A 15,983-nucleotide genomic window follows, 5' to 3' on the forward strand; every position below is an offset into this window, starting at 1 on the left:
CTTCCAGGACTTCTCCCTCAAAGACACCCTGGGGTTCTTAGGACTCGAGGCTCACGGTGTGCAGGACCTCCAAGAAGCTGCTCCAGTCTTGACCTAAGATGCTGGGCTAGGCCAGCCTTGGTGCCAGGCCCACTGTCATAATCCTTGTATCCCCCCCTCACAGTCAAGGTGATCCAGGTCTGAGGGTAAGGCTTCACATCCCCATGATACACTGCAGCAAAATGACCCCCAACTATGGTTCTGGGGGCTTGACAAGGTCCTGACATACCAGAGTCTGTCCACAACAAGAGTTGACAAGGGTGGAGATCCAAATTCCGTCCATATCTAACAGGGTCGTCACTTGGTCCCGGGGGCTGCTTACATGCCCAAGATTCCCCGGTCCAGACTCAGCTGAAACTGAGGAAGGCCTCCAGGTCACCTCTGGGACCCATATTTGTCAGGCTCAAAGGCACCATGGGGATATTCGGGGTCACTGCTCTCCCAGGATTGGAGCTGCTGGGTATTGGTATCAACACGGCCAGCTGCTGCAAGCACTACCATTCTTGTGTTGGCCCCCCAGCTCTTGAATGAGTTGCTGTTGCTGGTTCCTGAGCTGTTGTAGGCATTGCTGCTGCTGCACAAGCTGCACTGTATGCCTCTGCTGTTGGCACTTGGTGAGCTTCTTGACCTCCAGCCTTCCTGGTTGGGAAGGTTAACCGTTCTATCATCTGACAGATGGGGGGGGGGGATTTGATATGCTGCTTCTCTAGGCTTGTCCCCTTGTTTCACGGGTGGGACGATGACTGAATTCTCCACCAATTGTAGTGATCCCTCACTCTTGAGTGGCGAGGGAGGCCACTCTGCCTCACTACAGGAAGACAATAATCAAGAGTCTATGGGGGAAGCTCTTGCCGTCTGAGAAGGGCAAAGCACAAACAGTCTTTAGCCTACAGCCTCCTGGCAGGGCCAGAGTCGGGTGGCTCCATGCACCAGCGCAGCAAGTGCGTGCCTGGGGCAGCAAGCCGCGGGGGGGCATGCCTGCGGGAGGTCTGTCAGTCCCGTGGCTGTAGTGGGAATTTGGCGGTGGGTACGCCGAAGGCGCGGGACTGGCAGATCACCCGCAGAAACGCCGCCGAATCCGCGTGACCAGCGGACTGCCCACAGGGGTGCTGCCAAAGGCCGCCTGACTGCCGTGCTTGGGGCGGCAAAAAACATAGAGCCGCCACTGGGCAGACTGCACGTTACAGTTTATAAGGGGCTCTGGCTTTCTGGCCAGGATAGAGCACAAACAGACTTTGGTGCAGGCCTCTTGGTCTAGAATGAGTTTGCAGCCACCCTAGGTGTGAGATGGCAGTGCCTCATACTATGATCCTTTAATTTAATACACATTTTAAATTTGATTGGTTAAAAGAGATCTTGTAATAGGGCAAAACCCTGCAATCTTTCTAACTCAAGTCAAAGCTCCCACTGACCTCTGACTATCTACTCAGTGCTTTTCTTCTCCTACATTTCTTGATCTTTTTTCAGCCAAGGTAGAACTAACTATTTCTCCCTCTTGCTCCTCTATTTGACTAGTGCTATGCTGTCTGGATTACTGTTCTGGATTTCTCTCAATTTTTCTCTAGTCTTTGACACCTCCTCAAGATAATAGCCCCCTCGCTTCCTGAAAGCAAGTTTAAAGTGCTTCTCTGAGTTAACCCTCAAGAGTTTCTCTTGATTTATCAAATTACAGCAAGTTAGTTGACTAAAGGTTTCTTAGATTATTTTGTTGGAACACATAAAACTGCAAATCCCAAGAACATGTACTGGATTGTAATCTGTTGAATAAAATACCACCTCATTAAAAATCAATGAAATGTCTTCTCTATTCTTTCTTCCTTTTCAGTAAAGATAAAAAGAAATCAAATGTCTTTATTGGAAAGCTATTATTGTAATAACTTTTATTTCATTCAGTAGAGCCAGGATTTCATTTGTACAGCATTATTATCTCCATTATGCAAGAGAACATACACATGATGATGCAGGCCATGTGCTCCCTGAAAGGTTTCAGGGAACTGTTCTGATGAGATTCTTTTATTGTTCTGTCAAGTACTGATCAGCAGTTGGAAACAACAGAGAAAAAATATGATTTAAAATGAAGGAAAAAGCCATACGCATTTACAAATATGTCCGCTCTTACCTTTGTTAATCCAAACTCCTTTCTTGTATGATTTAATTTATCAACATAATGGGCTGAATCTTAAAGTCTGGATTTGGGATTTAATATTGGAACCTCAATTGATGAAATCAGTCCATTGGAAGTTTCCCAAACTGTGATTAAATGCTTACAGTTTAAAAAAAAAAGGAAGGTCTGGGGGCTTGGGAGATCCTGGTACAATTTCCTGCTTTTGCACAGACTTCTGTGTACCCCTGGGCAAGTTGCCTTAGTTCCGCACCTTTAAAATGGGGAAAATGGCACATCCCTATCTTACAGGGCTCCCCAAACTCCCTGCACTTATTAACAGTGGAGACTCTGGCTCAGAAGATATTATCAGGTCCCTAGGGATCTGAATTCTTGCAGTACTGACAGTATCAAGGATTGGGACAAGTGGGAACCTGTGGATGATGGCTTTAGTACCAATGCAGCTGGCACCAAGCACTTGGTATGGGATTCCCTTGGTATCATAGATAGGTGAGCAGTCTTTCTAGTTATTGGTAATGAGTGTTGTTCAGGGATGGGCTTGGTCTTTTCAAGCCTATCTCTGCTGCTCTAGGTATGGGTACCTGAACTCTGTACTGAGTCTGTCTTAGATGACTGACTCCTTTTTGCCTTTGATGTACTGACCTCACTCATATCCTGCACAGACACCTCTTAGGACCTGAGGTCTCTGTAGTCTTCTTGTGAGCTGGTGACTAACTTCTTGGAGATTTCCTCATCACATACTTTTGCTTAGAGGCAGATGTAGATGAGGACTTCGGCACCATAAATGTACTTGGTGTCATTGTACTGCCTACTTCTCTGCTGGTCTCTGGTGACTGAGATATCGATGCGGATGGGGCACTTGCTGTACTGGGAGATCTCTGTACAAGGGGGGCTCTCTCCCAAATCTGAAGCTGGATGTAAATCTTGCTCCATCATAAGGAGTTTAAACTTAATTTCTCTGTTTTGGGGGGATTTTCCCTTGAAGGAAGTGCAGATCTTGCACTTGTTGGGGGTATGAGACAGCAGAGGTACTAGGAAAGTCTGTCACTTATTGGAATAACCTTACAACAGGAGAGGCACCTCTTGAATCCTGGGAAAATTCCAGGCATTCTCGAGCCAAACTAATGAAAATTTAACCCCTAGAAGGGAAAGTCTCCTAACTATGTAACTATCTCTATGAATAAAGATTTTTTTTACGAAAGAAAAGAAAAAAACAAAAAGGAACAATTCTTCTAGCAACTATAACACTGTAAGGTAAGGAATTATAAGGTAACTATCTGAGAAAAAGCTAAATATTAGAGAACAGACACGCAGTTGACTCCATCTTGGGCCAAAGGTGGTTGAGAAGGAACTGAGGGCTGTTCGCCTGTGTGGGGCATGAGGATGTGTGGGGTGCATGAGTGGACCAAACTGTCATGTCTACCAAAAATCTCTGCTCAAAGGGACAGGGCGCAAGCACACTGAAGTGGAGCATCTGCAGAGGCGCTATTCGAAGAACTAACATAAGAATCTTAACATGATGGGGTTTGTTTTAAGATAAGTTTGCGGTGAAACTGCATGCCTAATAGGCATATACAGTTATTATATTTGCATGCATCAATACCTGATGTGTACACAAATGCAGTGATTGTTCAGGCAAAAACACCACACATTTCCTCAGCTAATGATGAAAAATAAGACCTTGAATATTTTCTTGAAGGGCTCCTGATTAGGTTGATTTTTGTAGTTTGCTTATTTATCACAAAGGAGCTTTAGGCTGTACTCTTGTCAGATCTCACAAGCTAAGATTTCACTTAATAGTTGGATGAGTGACATCCACTGAAAACCAGCCTGCTGCAAGAAATAGTGCTGGTTATTCAGTGATGCAACAGTGATGTCACTAGAATTGCTCCTACTGTAAATGATGCTAAAATATGGCACATAAAACTGCACTGTAAATGGTGAAAGTTTAAAAAAGCAATGCCTTCAGGATCTTACCACACAGGGAATCTCACATACTACTGATTTAAGTCATATGTAATTTTAGAGTCATTGGGCTATAGGTGATAGGCCAAATTTTGTTTGTGTCCCCATTTTATGGCAGCAGCACTGAACAGATCCTCTTCTTGGATGAAATTAAGAAAAGGAGAACATAGGCCATGAATTATGATAGACTGTGGAATAGTGGGGGAATACTCTTTTGTCATAAAACTAGACTGGACAAAGTAATAGAAAATATACTGAAGGGAGCAATCTGGCACTTGCAGGAGGATGGACAAAATGACCTAATAGGTCTTATACATCTCCAATTTCTTTGATTTTATTATTCAATCTGTCCAGCCTACTTTACTGAAGTATTTGCCCAACAGCAGGACCCACACACAGCTTTGATGGGGAGGTCAGAGCTTACCCGAGTTCAGTTTACTATGCTACAGTAGGTCTCTTTAAAGAGTAAGAACAGAGTTCAGGAGACCATCTTCTAACTTCTCAAGCAGGGAGGATAACTGAGGAAGTTAATTAAGTCACACATACAGGGATAAGAAAGAGCTCAACTTCTTTTCCCTGGTAAGTTTAATGCCAGACAAAAACTGTCCTCAGGTCACTATCAAGGGAGTTGAATGTAAGAACACTCAGTCCTCTGACTTACTCCTCTTTGCCACTGTGGGAAGGCCAGACTTTTCTATTTTCATCTGTGGTTGGTCTTTTTCCTTCAGGCAATAAGTTGATGTGGGCAGACACCAAGTTTCCCTGTGGACCTTGATTGCTGAAGCTTACTCTTTTAAAAGATGTTCCTGCTTTAGAAGAGAAGCTGCTGCTGGCTCCTCTCTTCCCTCCCCACTGCGCTATTGAGTTTACATTTTTATATGTCTCCTTCTTTACAATATGCCTTTCAACATTTACAAATAAGTATTTTATTTCCCTACTGACTGCCTTCTTCCATGTAGGAAATTATTCCTCCTCTTTGTCCCAGTTTTTCTAACGTAGCTGAAATTAGCACTGCTTTTCTTGTTCACTTCTGCCAAGCGACAGCCAGAGCCAGAGCCAGATCACATAAGCCAGTGGTTCTCAAAGCCGGTCCGCCGCTTGTTCAGGGAAAGCCCCTGGTGGGCTGGGCCAGTTTGTTTACCTGCCGCGTCTGCAAGTTCGGCCGATCATGGCTCCCACTGGCTGCGGTTTGCCGCTCCAGGCCAATGGGGGCTGTGGGAAGCGGCGCGGGCCGAGGGATGTGCTGGCTGCCTTTCCCGCAGCCCCCATTGGCCTGGAGCGGCGAACCGTGGCCAATGGGAACTGCGATCAGCCGAACCTTTGGACACGTCAGGTAAACAAACCAGCCCGGCCCACCAGGGGCTTTCCCTGAAAAAGCAGCTGACCTGCTTTGAGAACCACTGACATAAACTACATTATTGCTGTTTCTGTGGGTGCCCCCCCCCCAAAAAACAGTGTTTTTTGCAAAACCTCTCTAGCCATAGGGTGCATTTTTTTTAAAAAGTGCAAAATTAGATATTTTTAGAGCTGGTCAGGTCACAGTACAAGTTTCCATGAAAAAATCTTCACTTTTTCATTACAATTTCCAATTTTGACTTTTTAAACAGCTCTATAGCTGATCAAAGTAGAATAAATGTTCACATTTTTTCACAAATCATAAAATTTCAATATGTCTTTATATTTAGAATGTATAAGCTATTTCCCAGCAGACTAAAGGCCAAATTTTCTGCTGGCACAATGAAGTCAATGGATTTACATTGGCAAAGAATTTGGCCTTGAACCTCAATCAAATATGATCTGTTTTAAAATGTTCTAAAGCAGTGGTTCTCAAAGCCGGTCCGCCGCTTGTTCAGGGAAAGCCCCTGGCGGGCCAGGCTGGTTTTTTTACTTGCTGTGTCTACAGGTTCGGCCAATTGCGCCTCCCACTGGCCGCGGTTCACCGCTCCAGGCCGATGGGGGCGGCAGGAAGCGGCAGCCAGCACATCCCTCGGCCCACACTGCTTCCTGCAGCCCCCACTGGCCTGGAGCGGTGAACCGTGGCCAGTGGGAGCCGCGATCAGCTCAACCGGCGGACGCAGCAGGTAAACAAACTGGCCTGGCCCGCCAGGGGCTTTCCCTGAACAAGTGGTGGACTGGCTTTGAGAACCACTGTAGAGCTACCATTACATATCCAAATAACCATAAAGGAGCACAGTAAGATGGGCCATTATTCCACAGAACACTGGTATATTACAAATGGACACTGGAGTTATTGGGGTCCTGTGATAGCTTTTGGGAAGTAAGGAGGATGAAGAGCCAATATTTTGATAATGGGGCCTAATATTTTGTCCATCCCTTAGTCGCAGAAGATAAGAGCAGAACCTGCAGAGGTAGGGGACAGGATACAATGACAGGATCCTCCACCACTTGGAGCCCAGGAAGAGGCCCCCACTCAATGGTAGCTCAAATTTCACCTTACCAAGGCAGGGAGCATGGATTAAGGTTTCTACAGAGAAGAACACAGGTGACTGTTACTTGGAATATCTTCACCACTCCTCCTCACTAACTTATTAAGGTTTGTTATTTTATTTGAATGAGTCCATAGCACTAACACTGATTAAAAGGTATATCCCAACAATACTTATCATTTCTTATTATGCTGCCAGTTCTATCATACTGAGGAATAAAAGACTGAAATGGCCTTTGTCTCATTTATAAAGCAGACAGAACTCTCAGAAGAAGTATGTCTAATGGCTAAGCAGGATGATTGAGAATCGGGTAGAGACCTGGGTTCCCAGCTCTGCTTGGTATGTGAAAGTAGGCAAGGCACATAACCTATATTTCTTCCTCTGTAAAATAAGTAAAACAGATGTTTTGTGAGGCTTAATCAATATTTTCAAAGCACTAAATCAGAGCCACACATTGAAGTCCATAATTAATTTTTATGCATTACTTATATATCGACCCCATGTGAGCTGAAAGCAGAAAGAACGGTTACTTACCTTCTGTAACTGTTGTTCTTCGAGATGTGTTGTTCACGTCCATTACACATTAGGTGTACGCGCGCCGCGTGCACGGACGTCGGAAACTTTTTCCCTTAGTGGCTCCCGTCGGGCCGGCAGGGCCCCCTCCTTCCCACCAGAGTGGCGCCCCGCTCCAGGGTATATATATCCCTGCCGACCCGACCCCTCGGGTTCCTTCTTGCCGGAGACTCCGACAGAGGGGAAGGAGGGTGGGAAGTGTAATGGACGTGAACAACACATCTCGAAGAACAACAGTTACAGAAGGTAAGTAACCGTTCTTTCTTCTTCGAGTGATTGTTCACGTCCATTACACATTAGGTGATTCCCAAGCTTACCATTGGAGGTGGGTAGGAGTCAAGGTACAACTGACTGTAGCACAGCCCGTCCGACCATCGCGTCCTTTCTGGTCTGATGATGGATCGCGTAGTGGGCTGTGAACGTATGCACGGACGACCAGGTGGCCGCCTTACAGATCTCTTGGATAGGGACCTGCGCCAAGAAGGCCATTGAGGACGCTTGGGCCCTAGTCGAGTGGGCCCGGATCTCTGGGGCCGGAACATTGGCGAGCTCATAACACGTGCGTATACAATGCACAATGCATGCCGACAAGCGCTGTTTCGAGATAGGCAAGCCTTTCATACGTTCCACAATAGCAATGAACAGCTGAGGTGTTCTGCGGAACGACCTGGTCCGTTCCAGGTAGAATGCCAATGCCCTTCGAACATCCAGGGTATGTAGGCTGCGGTGGTGAGGGTCCGTATGGGGTTTAGGAAAGAACGCCGGTAGGCAAATGTCCTGCCCCATGTGAAACTGCGATACTACTTTTGGAAGGAATTTGGGGTGCGGCCTCAGTTGCACCTTATCCTTATGAAAAACTGTATAAGGGGGTTCCGAAGTGAGGGCCCTCAATTCCGATACCCTTCTGGCCGATGTGATGGCCACGAGAAACGCCACCTTCCACGAGAGCTGCGTGAGGGAGCAAGTGGCTAGGGGTTCGAAGGGAGGTCCCATGAGTTTTGTTAGGACTAGGTTCAGACTCCACGCCGGGACAGGCGGGCGCGAGTAGGGAAACACCCTCTCCAGCCCTTTGAGGAATCGGGCCACTGTGGGGTTGGAGAACACTGACACTCCCAGCTCTCCCGGATGGAAAGCCGAAATGGCGGCTAAATGCACTCTGATCGAGGCGGGCGCAAGCCCTTGATGCTTGAGGTGCAGTAAGTAGTCCAGGATCGACGGAACTGAGGCCTGTAGAGGCTGTATGTGTTGAGGCTCGCACCAGTGGGAGAACCTTTTCCATTTTGCCAGGTAGGTCACTCTTGTAGAGGGCTTTCTACTACTAAGGAGGATTTGTTGAACCTGGTGAGAGCACCTGTGTTCTGCCTCATTCAGCCAGAGAGATACCACGCCGTGAGATGTAGCGAAGACAGGTTCGGGTGGAGTAGGCGACCCTTGTCTTGTGTGACTAGGTCGCGATGGAGGGGGAAGGTGATTGGGTCGGCTATGGACAATTCCAGAAGGGTCGTGAACCAATGCTGGCGTGGCCAGGCCGGGGCGATGAGTATGATTGTCGCCCTGTCCCTGCGGGTCTTGAGGAGAACCCTGTGTATGAGTGGGAATGGAGGGAAGGCATATCTCAGGCTTCCTCCCCATGGGATCGTGAAGGCATCTGCTAATGATCCCTGGCTGAGGTTCTGGAATGAGCAGAACTGAGGGCATTGACTGTTGTCCTTGGTGGCGAATAGATCCACCCGGGGAAAGCCCCACCTCCGGAAGATTGAATGCAGGACGTCTCGCCTCAACGTCCATTCGTGCATTCGGTAGGATCGGCTGAGGCGGTCCGCTAAGCCGTCTTGGATCCCCGGAAGATACGTCGCGATGAGGTGGATTGCATGGGCTATACAAAAGTCCCATAACTGGAGTGCCTCGCGACAGAGGGGAGAAGACCGGGACCCGCCCTGCTTGTTTATATAGAACATGGCGGTAGTGTTGTCCGTCAGGACTGCCACGCTGTGACCTTCTATGGTGGCGTGGAAGGTCTGACAGGCGAGGCGAACCGCTCTTAGCTCCTTTAGATTGATGTGAAGCGGTTTGTCTTCTCTGGACCACAGCCCTTGGGTCCGCAGTTCCCCCAGATGCGCTCCCCAACCCAGGTCCGATGCATCTGTTACCAACGTCAGAGTGGGCTGTGGGGCAGCGAAGGGGATCCCTTCGCAGACCTGTTGTTGATCGAGCCACCAGCGGAGCGAGCCCAACACCTGATCTGGGATCATCACCACTCGATCCAATGGGTCTCTGTTGGGACGGTACGTTTGGGCAAACCACAACTGCAAAGGCCGGAGCCTTAGGCGGGCATGTCTGACCACATGTGTGCAAGCTGCCATATGCCCCAGGAGCTGCATGCAACACCTTGCCGTTGTCGTGGGGAATTTTTGGACTGAGCTTACGGCCCTCTGAATTGTCAGGAACCGTGACTCTGGGAGGCTTGCCCGTGCAGTCACCGAGTCCAGGGTCGCACCTATGAAGTCCAGTCTCTGTGTGGGGACTAACGTGGACTTGGGCACATTGACCCGGAGGCCGAGTCTGTCGAACGTCTACAAGGCCAGCGTCACGTGAGATCGGACCTCGGCCTCCGACCTGCCCATGAGAAGCCAGTCGTCCAAGTACGGGAACACATGCATCCTTCTCTTTTGAAGGAAGGCTGCTACCACGGACATGCATTTCGTGAATACTCGTGGTGCCGATGCCAGGCCGAAAGGCAGGACCATAAATTGGAAATGGCGCTGGTTGATAACGAAGCGCAGGAACTGCCTGTGGGCCGGATTGATAGCGATGTGAAAAATAGGCATCTTTCATATCGAGGGCAGCGTACCAATCCCCCGGATCCAGGGATGGGATAATAGTTCCAAGGGAGACCATACGGAAGCGCGCTTTGATCAGAAACTTGTTTAGGTCGCGCAGGTCCAAAATAGGACGGAGGCCCCCTTTTGCCTTGGGGATCAGGAAGTATCTGGAGTAGAATCCTTTTCCCCTTAGGTCTGGTGGGACCTCTTCCACTGCTCCTGCAGCGAGAAGGGTCTGTACCTCCTGCATGAGAAGTTGCTCGTGAGAGGGGTCCCTGAAGAGGGACGGGGAAGGGGGATGGCAGGGAGGGGGCGAGGAAAACTGGAGGGTATAACCCGCCTTCACTGTGCTCAGGACCCAGCGGTCCGATGTTATGCGCAACCAAGCCCGGTAGAAATGGGACAGGCGGTCCTTGAAACTCGGAGGAGGATCTGGTATAGAATGTAGTACGCTGTCCTCGGGCGTAGCTTCAAAAGCCTGGTTTGCTCCCTGGCTGCGGCTTGCCGTGGCCGTGACTCTGGCCCTGGTTAGGCGTATTGTTACGTCTCCGCCTGTTATCCCTGCCACGACGGCGGTACGGTTCGTGCCGAGGACGAGGGTGGTATTGTCTCTGTGGTGGCTGAGGTTTAAAGGGCTTGCGCTGTGTCACCGGGGTGTGCATACCCAACGACTTAAGGGTTGCTCGCGAGTCCTTAAGGCTATGTAGCCTGGCGTCCGTTTGGTCAGAAAACAAGCCCGACCCTTCAAACGGGAGGTCCTGCAGTGTGGTCTGCACCTCTGGCGGAAGGCCTGAAGCCTGTAACCATGCCGAACGCCTCATCACTACCCCCGACGCGATTGTCCTAGCCGCTGCATCGGCTGAGTCGAGGGAGGCCTGCAATGAGGTCTTGGCCACCGCCATCCCCTCGTCCACCAGGGCCGTGAACTCCTGGTGTGCGTCAGGTGGTAGGGAGTCCTTAAACTTGGAGACTGATGCCCAAGAGTTAAAATTGTGCCTGTTTAGAATCACCTGCTGATTAGCGATCCTCAGCTGAAGGCCCCCAGATGAATAGACTTTCCTCCCGAACAAGTCTAAACGCTTAGCTTCCTTGCCCTTGGGCGCAGGAGCTTGCTGGCCATGACGCTCTTTCTCATTGACCGCCGAGACCACCAGCGAACAAGGGGACGGGTGTAAAAAGAGGAAGTCAAACCCTTTAGATGGGGCGAAGTATTTCCTCTCCACGCTTCTTGCAGTCGGTGCACTGGAGGCCGGCGTTTGCCACACCATCTTATAGTTGGACTGGACTGTCCATATAATCGGGAGAGCGACTCTGGAGGGCCCCTCTGGGCTCAGGATATCGACCATGGGGTCCTCCTGTTCTACAGTCTCCTCCGCTTGCAAGCCCAGATTGAGGGCTACCCGGCGAAGCAGGTCCTGGTGTGCCCGATGGTCAATCGGGGGAGGGCCAGACACCGTCGTGCCCGCTACTGCCTCGTCCGGCGAGGAGGAAGAGGTTGGGGCCTTCTGCCCATCCTCATTTTCCTGCAACCCGGCGTCGACCGGTTGCTCCTCTGGGGCCTGACCCACAGCGTGGGACTGGGACGGTACCGTGCTCAGTGCCGAGTCCACTCCCTCCCGCTCCGGTGGTCTAGAGACCGTTGCCTCCTTATGCGATGGCGGGCGGTGCTGCGGGGAGCGGGATCGGTACCCTGATGGTCCGGATCTCGAGGCCCTCGATGGAGGCCCTTGCTGGTGGTAGGCCCAGGGTGTCCAGAATGGCCATTGGCTCGGTTGGCCCCACTGGGAATGGCCATAGGCTTCGTAGTCCCTGTTGGCCTGCGCCCTATGGGCATACCCGCCGTACCGGTCCGAGTCAGTCCCCGAGACCACGGACGGTGACCTGGAAGGCCACGGCGGAGCCGTAGGATGGTGCCGGTCCAGGTTTGGGGAGTAGCGCCTCCGCGACCAGGACCTGGAGCAACGTCTCGCCGACCTGGATCTGGATCGGTACCAGTGATCGCGGGACCGGGAACGACTACGGCTGGTCGGCATCGGGTAACGTACCGCCGACACCTCGCGGTGCCGACTCGTGCTTGGGTGCTGAGTCGGTGCCAACCGCTTGTTGAAGCCCGACTGCTGCGGTGCTTCCTGCGCCGAGGACAACCGGGAGTCCACCGAGGCGGAGCTCGACCGGGACCGGTTCCCGGAACGGTGCCGAGACGGCGACCGTGATGGGTGCACCAGCGCCGGCTTGCCTCTGTGCGGCAGCTTTGGCGGAGCATCCTCAGTACGCGTAGGGGCCTCAACGGACAATGCAATGAGGTCCTTGGCTGCCTCAAACGTGTCCGGAGTGGAGGGCTGTTCCACGAGCTCCTCCAGCCCTTCATCTTCACTCGACGCGCCCATCCCGGGGCTCGACGGGCCTTTCGGCGCCGGAGCCACTACCGGGGTCTGTGCCGGGAACGTACCGGCCTTAGGCACACTCGAGGTCTTCGCCGGCGCCGCCCTCTTATGCGGGGAGCGTCCTCAGGCCTTGGGTTGGCCCTTCGATCTTGCCGGCGAAGACGACCGGCGTCATACATGCCCCCGTTGGGACGGTGCCGTGGGCTTCGGGTGACCCGCCGGCGCCGGTTCCCGCACCGATGCCGGGGCGCTCCGCACGGAGGCAGATGGTGCCGCCGAAGTGGAGGGCTGTAACACCGTCTCCATGAGCAGCTACTTAAGGCGAAAGTCTCTTTCTTTCTTAGTTCTGGGCTTGAAGGCCTTGCAGATCTTGCAGCGCTCTTTCTGGTGAGCTTCCCCCAGGCAGCGGAGACACGAGTCGTGGGGGTCGCTCAATGGCATAGGCTTGCGGCACGTGGCACAAGCCTTGAAGCCTTGGGCGTGCGGCATGCCCCGCCGCCCAGGGCCGGTGCCGGGGTTGACCAAGCAACCACAGCAGGAACTTAAGTACCTAATGAGCTGTTAACTACTAAGTTCAACACTACTACTAATGAACTGATAACTGCTAAATAACACTAATGACTATGCTAAGGGACACTCTCAGACGAGAGACAGAGTTGTTCCAACGCCGCCACGGACGGTAAGAAGGAACTGGAGGGGTCGGGTCGGCAGGGATATATATACCCTGGAGCGGGGCGCCGCTCTGGCGGGAAGGAGGGGGCCCTGCCGGCCCGACGGGAGCCGCTAAGGGAAAAAGTTTCCGACGTCCGTGCATGCGGCGCGCGTACACCTAATGTGTAATGGACATGAACAATCACTCGAAGAAGAAATCAGAATTATGCCTAGGACTTTCAGAATAAAACACAGACCACTACTAACTGAGCTAAATAAGTGACTTAATTAGCTGACAGCAGTAGCACTTTGTCCAGTCTAGTTCTCCTATTAGTTTTTGAATGTTATAATTCCTCATGTCAGATTTGTGTCCATTTATTCTTTTGGGTAGAGACTGTCCGGTTTGGCCAAAAGAATAAATGGACACAAATCTGACATCAGGAATCATAACACTCAAAAACCAGTAGGAGAACACTTCAACCTCTCTGGTCACTCAGTAACAAACTTAAAGGTGGCAATTTTGCAACAGAAAAGCTTCAAAAACAGACTCCAATGAGAAACTGCTGAGCTTGAATTAATATGCAAACTAGATACCATTAACTTGGGTTTGAATAGAGACTGGGAGTGGCTGGGTCATTACACATATTGAATCTATTTCCCCATGTTAAGTTTCCTCACACCTTCTTGTCAACTGTCCAAAATGGGCCATCTTGATTATCACTACAAAAGCTTTCTTTTTCTCCTGATGATAATAGTTCATCTTAATTAATTAGCCTTTTATAGTTGATATGGCTACTTCCACTTTTTCATGTTCTCTGTATGTATATACATCTTCTTACTATATGTTCCATTCTATGCATCTGATGAAGTGGGCTGTAGTCCACGAAAGTTTATGCTCAAATAAATGTGTTAGTCTCTAAGGTGCCACAAGTACTCCTGTTCTTTTTGCAGATACAGACTAACACGGCTGTTACTCTGAAACTTTTTTGACAGCTGCAATAAAGAATATTGGAATGATCAAGCCTCAGGAGGTTAATTTCAAGGAAGTGCTATATATAACAGTTAGAGATTTTCCATACCACAGAGATTTGGGTATCAAGCTGGAAATCTCATGGAAAAAAAGTTATTCTCATAAGATTTCTAGATTTCCTGGTTTTGGTGAGGTGAGAAAAAGACAACTTGAAGACAGCCTCTCTGGCAGTATTTTAGTTTTTCCAGTGTTTTATATCCAGCTAAAACCTGGAACTCCAAAGGGTAATCTTTTTAATATATATTTTCCAGATCTCAAAACAATGTCATTCTCCACAGATAAGTGCATGCTTCCTTTTCTGGACAATCCTGAAGTTGTTCAAACCAGCTAGAGAAGCAAAAACATGTTCCATATGCAATAGATGTGTAAATGAGATGCTGACAAAGACAATAAATAACATTACTTACCCTAGTCCTAGCAGTTGACAAACTTCATTTGAAATCTGCTCACTCCAGTAATCTGCACATGCTATATACCAATTATTCTCAATCCTGAACTGTAGCAATCCATTGATGCTTAGAGAACCATTAAACAGACGCACTGTGGACAAAAATAGGCATATGGATTGGCAGCTAGGCTTATAATACTAGAAATATAACAGACAGACAGACAGATTCACTGGTGCTGGCAGAGGGAAGTGTAAATTACACAGCCTAGCAGCAATGAGGAACCCTCTGCCCCAGAGGTGATACAACCCAACAGGAGGCAGGCATGCTACTGCCACTTCCTCTGGCATTTCTGAGATGGGAGAGAGTTTTAGTTTACAGCCAGGGGATCTCAGGAATCTTGTTAATGGAAGCTATTGAGTTGATGTGCTGAAGCAGCAAATGCTCCAACCAATCTATCCAAGGCCCCTTCCTGGCCAGTATCATCCTCTTTTTCAAACTAGTGTACAATGATTTAGCTACCCAATTTTCACTAAAACCAATTGGAGATTAAGTTAAAACCAGAGCTGACTGAAAATTGGAATTTTCATCCCGTGAGAAATTCTGATATTTTAACATTTGCTTTCATTGTTAATTGGGACTAAAAGTTGAAATGTCAAATTTTTTCACAGGGCAAAAAGTTAAAATATTCAAATGTTGAAATGCTTCATTTTGGTTTTGTTCAACATTAAACTGCACCTCCATGGGCTGCTGTGGAGGCTCACAGGAGCTGTAATCCGATTAAGCAGCCCTGCCCCAGTGGAGAAGGACAGCATGAAGACTCCAAACTATGACTCTGGTCAGGCACTGCTGAAGCTCAGGCAGATGAAAATTATTGTCAGCCTGACCTGAAATTAACCATTACATTTCAATTTTCCCAATGGAAAAATCAACATTTTCCCCCCACACAAAATCAACATTTTCCTGTGAAAATTTCTGATTATGTAGAAACCGCATTTTCCATTAAAAAAAAAATCTGCTAAATATTCCTGACTGGCTGTATCTAAAACATCACACAGCAGAGCTTTGAGAATGTCCTCTTTAGTATGCAATTAGTATAAGTATGAACCTTCTGGTATTCATATTGGTGAAATATATCATTACAAGGCAGCGATGATGTATAGTAACTAGTGACTGGCAAACCTAAAATGTCAGGAAGCTTGGATAAGCCCGGAAAACATTGGAGGCATCTGCACTGGGAGAGCTCCCTTTCCCTCTCTTCTGTCTCAATCAGATCTTTCTGCTTTCCTTTTGATTCTATTCCTCTCTTCTCCTTGAATATCCCCTTGAAATTCTTTATCTTCCCATGAACTACAACAATTCCTTTTCCCCCGTATCCAACAAGCCCCTGTAATCCGTGATTCATGTATGACTCTTAATAGATTCTCTTATTTTGGTAACGTTGGTACAGGATGCAGGGAGTTCTGATACTGGACCCCAAACAACTGCTACTCTCAGTGTTCAATATATTAACAAGCTTCTCTAGGTGAGAGAGGCCTTAGAATATGTTGACTTTGACTTTTCT

The 15,983-nt window shown here is 49.0% G+C and overlaps 1 protein-coding gene across 1 annotated transcript in view; it reads right to left on the reverse strand.

Annotated features, from left to right (window-relative positions):
* The window catches only part of TMPRSS15 (transmembrane serine protease 15), a 101,974-nt gene that overhangs the window by 18,967 nt on the left and 67,024 nt on the right, over positions 1 to 15,983 (reverse strand). The window contains 1 exon segment of the mRNA XM_054024200.1: positions 14,441 to 14,573. Within this exon segment, the coding sequence (XP_053880175.1) occupies positions 14,441 to 14,573 (133 nt within the window).

The sequence above is a fragment of the Malaclemys terrapin genome, chromosome 1 (assembly GCF_027887155.1).
Source record: "Malaclemys terrapin pileata isolate rMalTer1 chromosome 1, rMalTer1.hap1, whole genome shotgun sequence".
Classification (NCBI taxonomy): domain Eukaryota; kingdom Metazoa; phylum Chordata; order Testudines; family Emydidae; genus Malaclemys; species Malaclemys terrapin.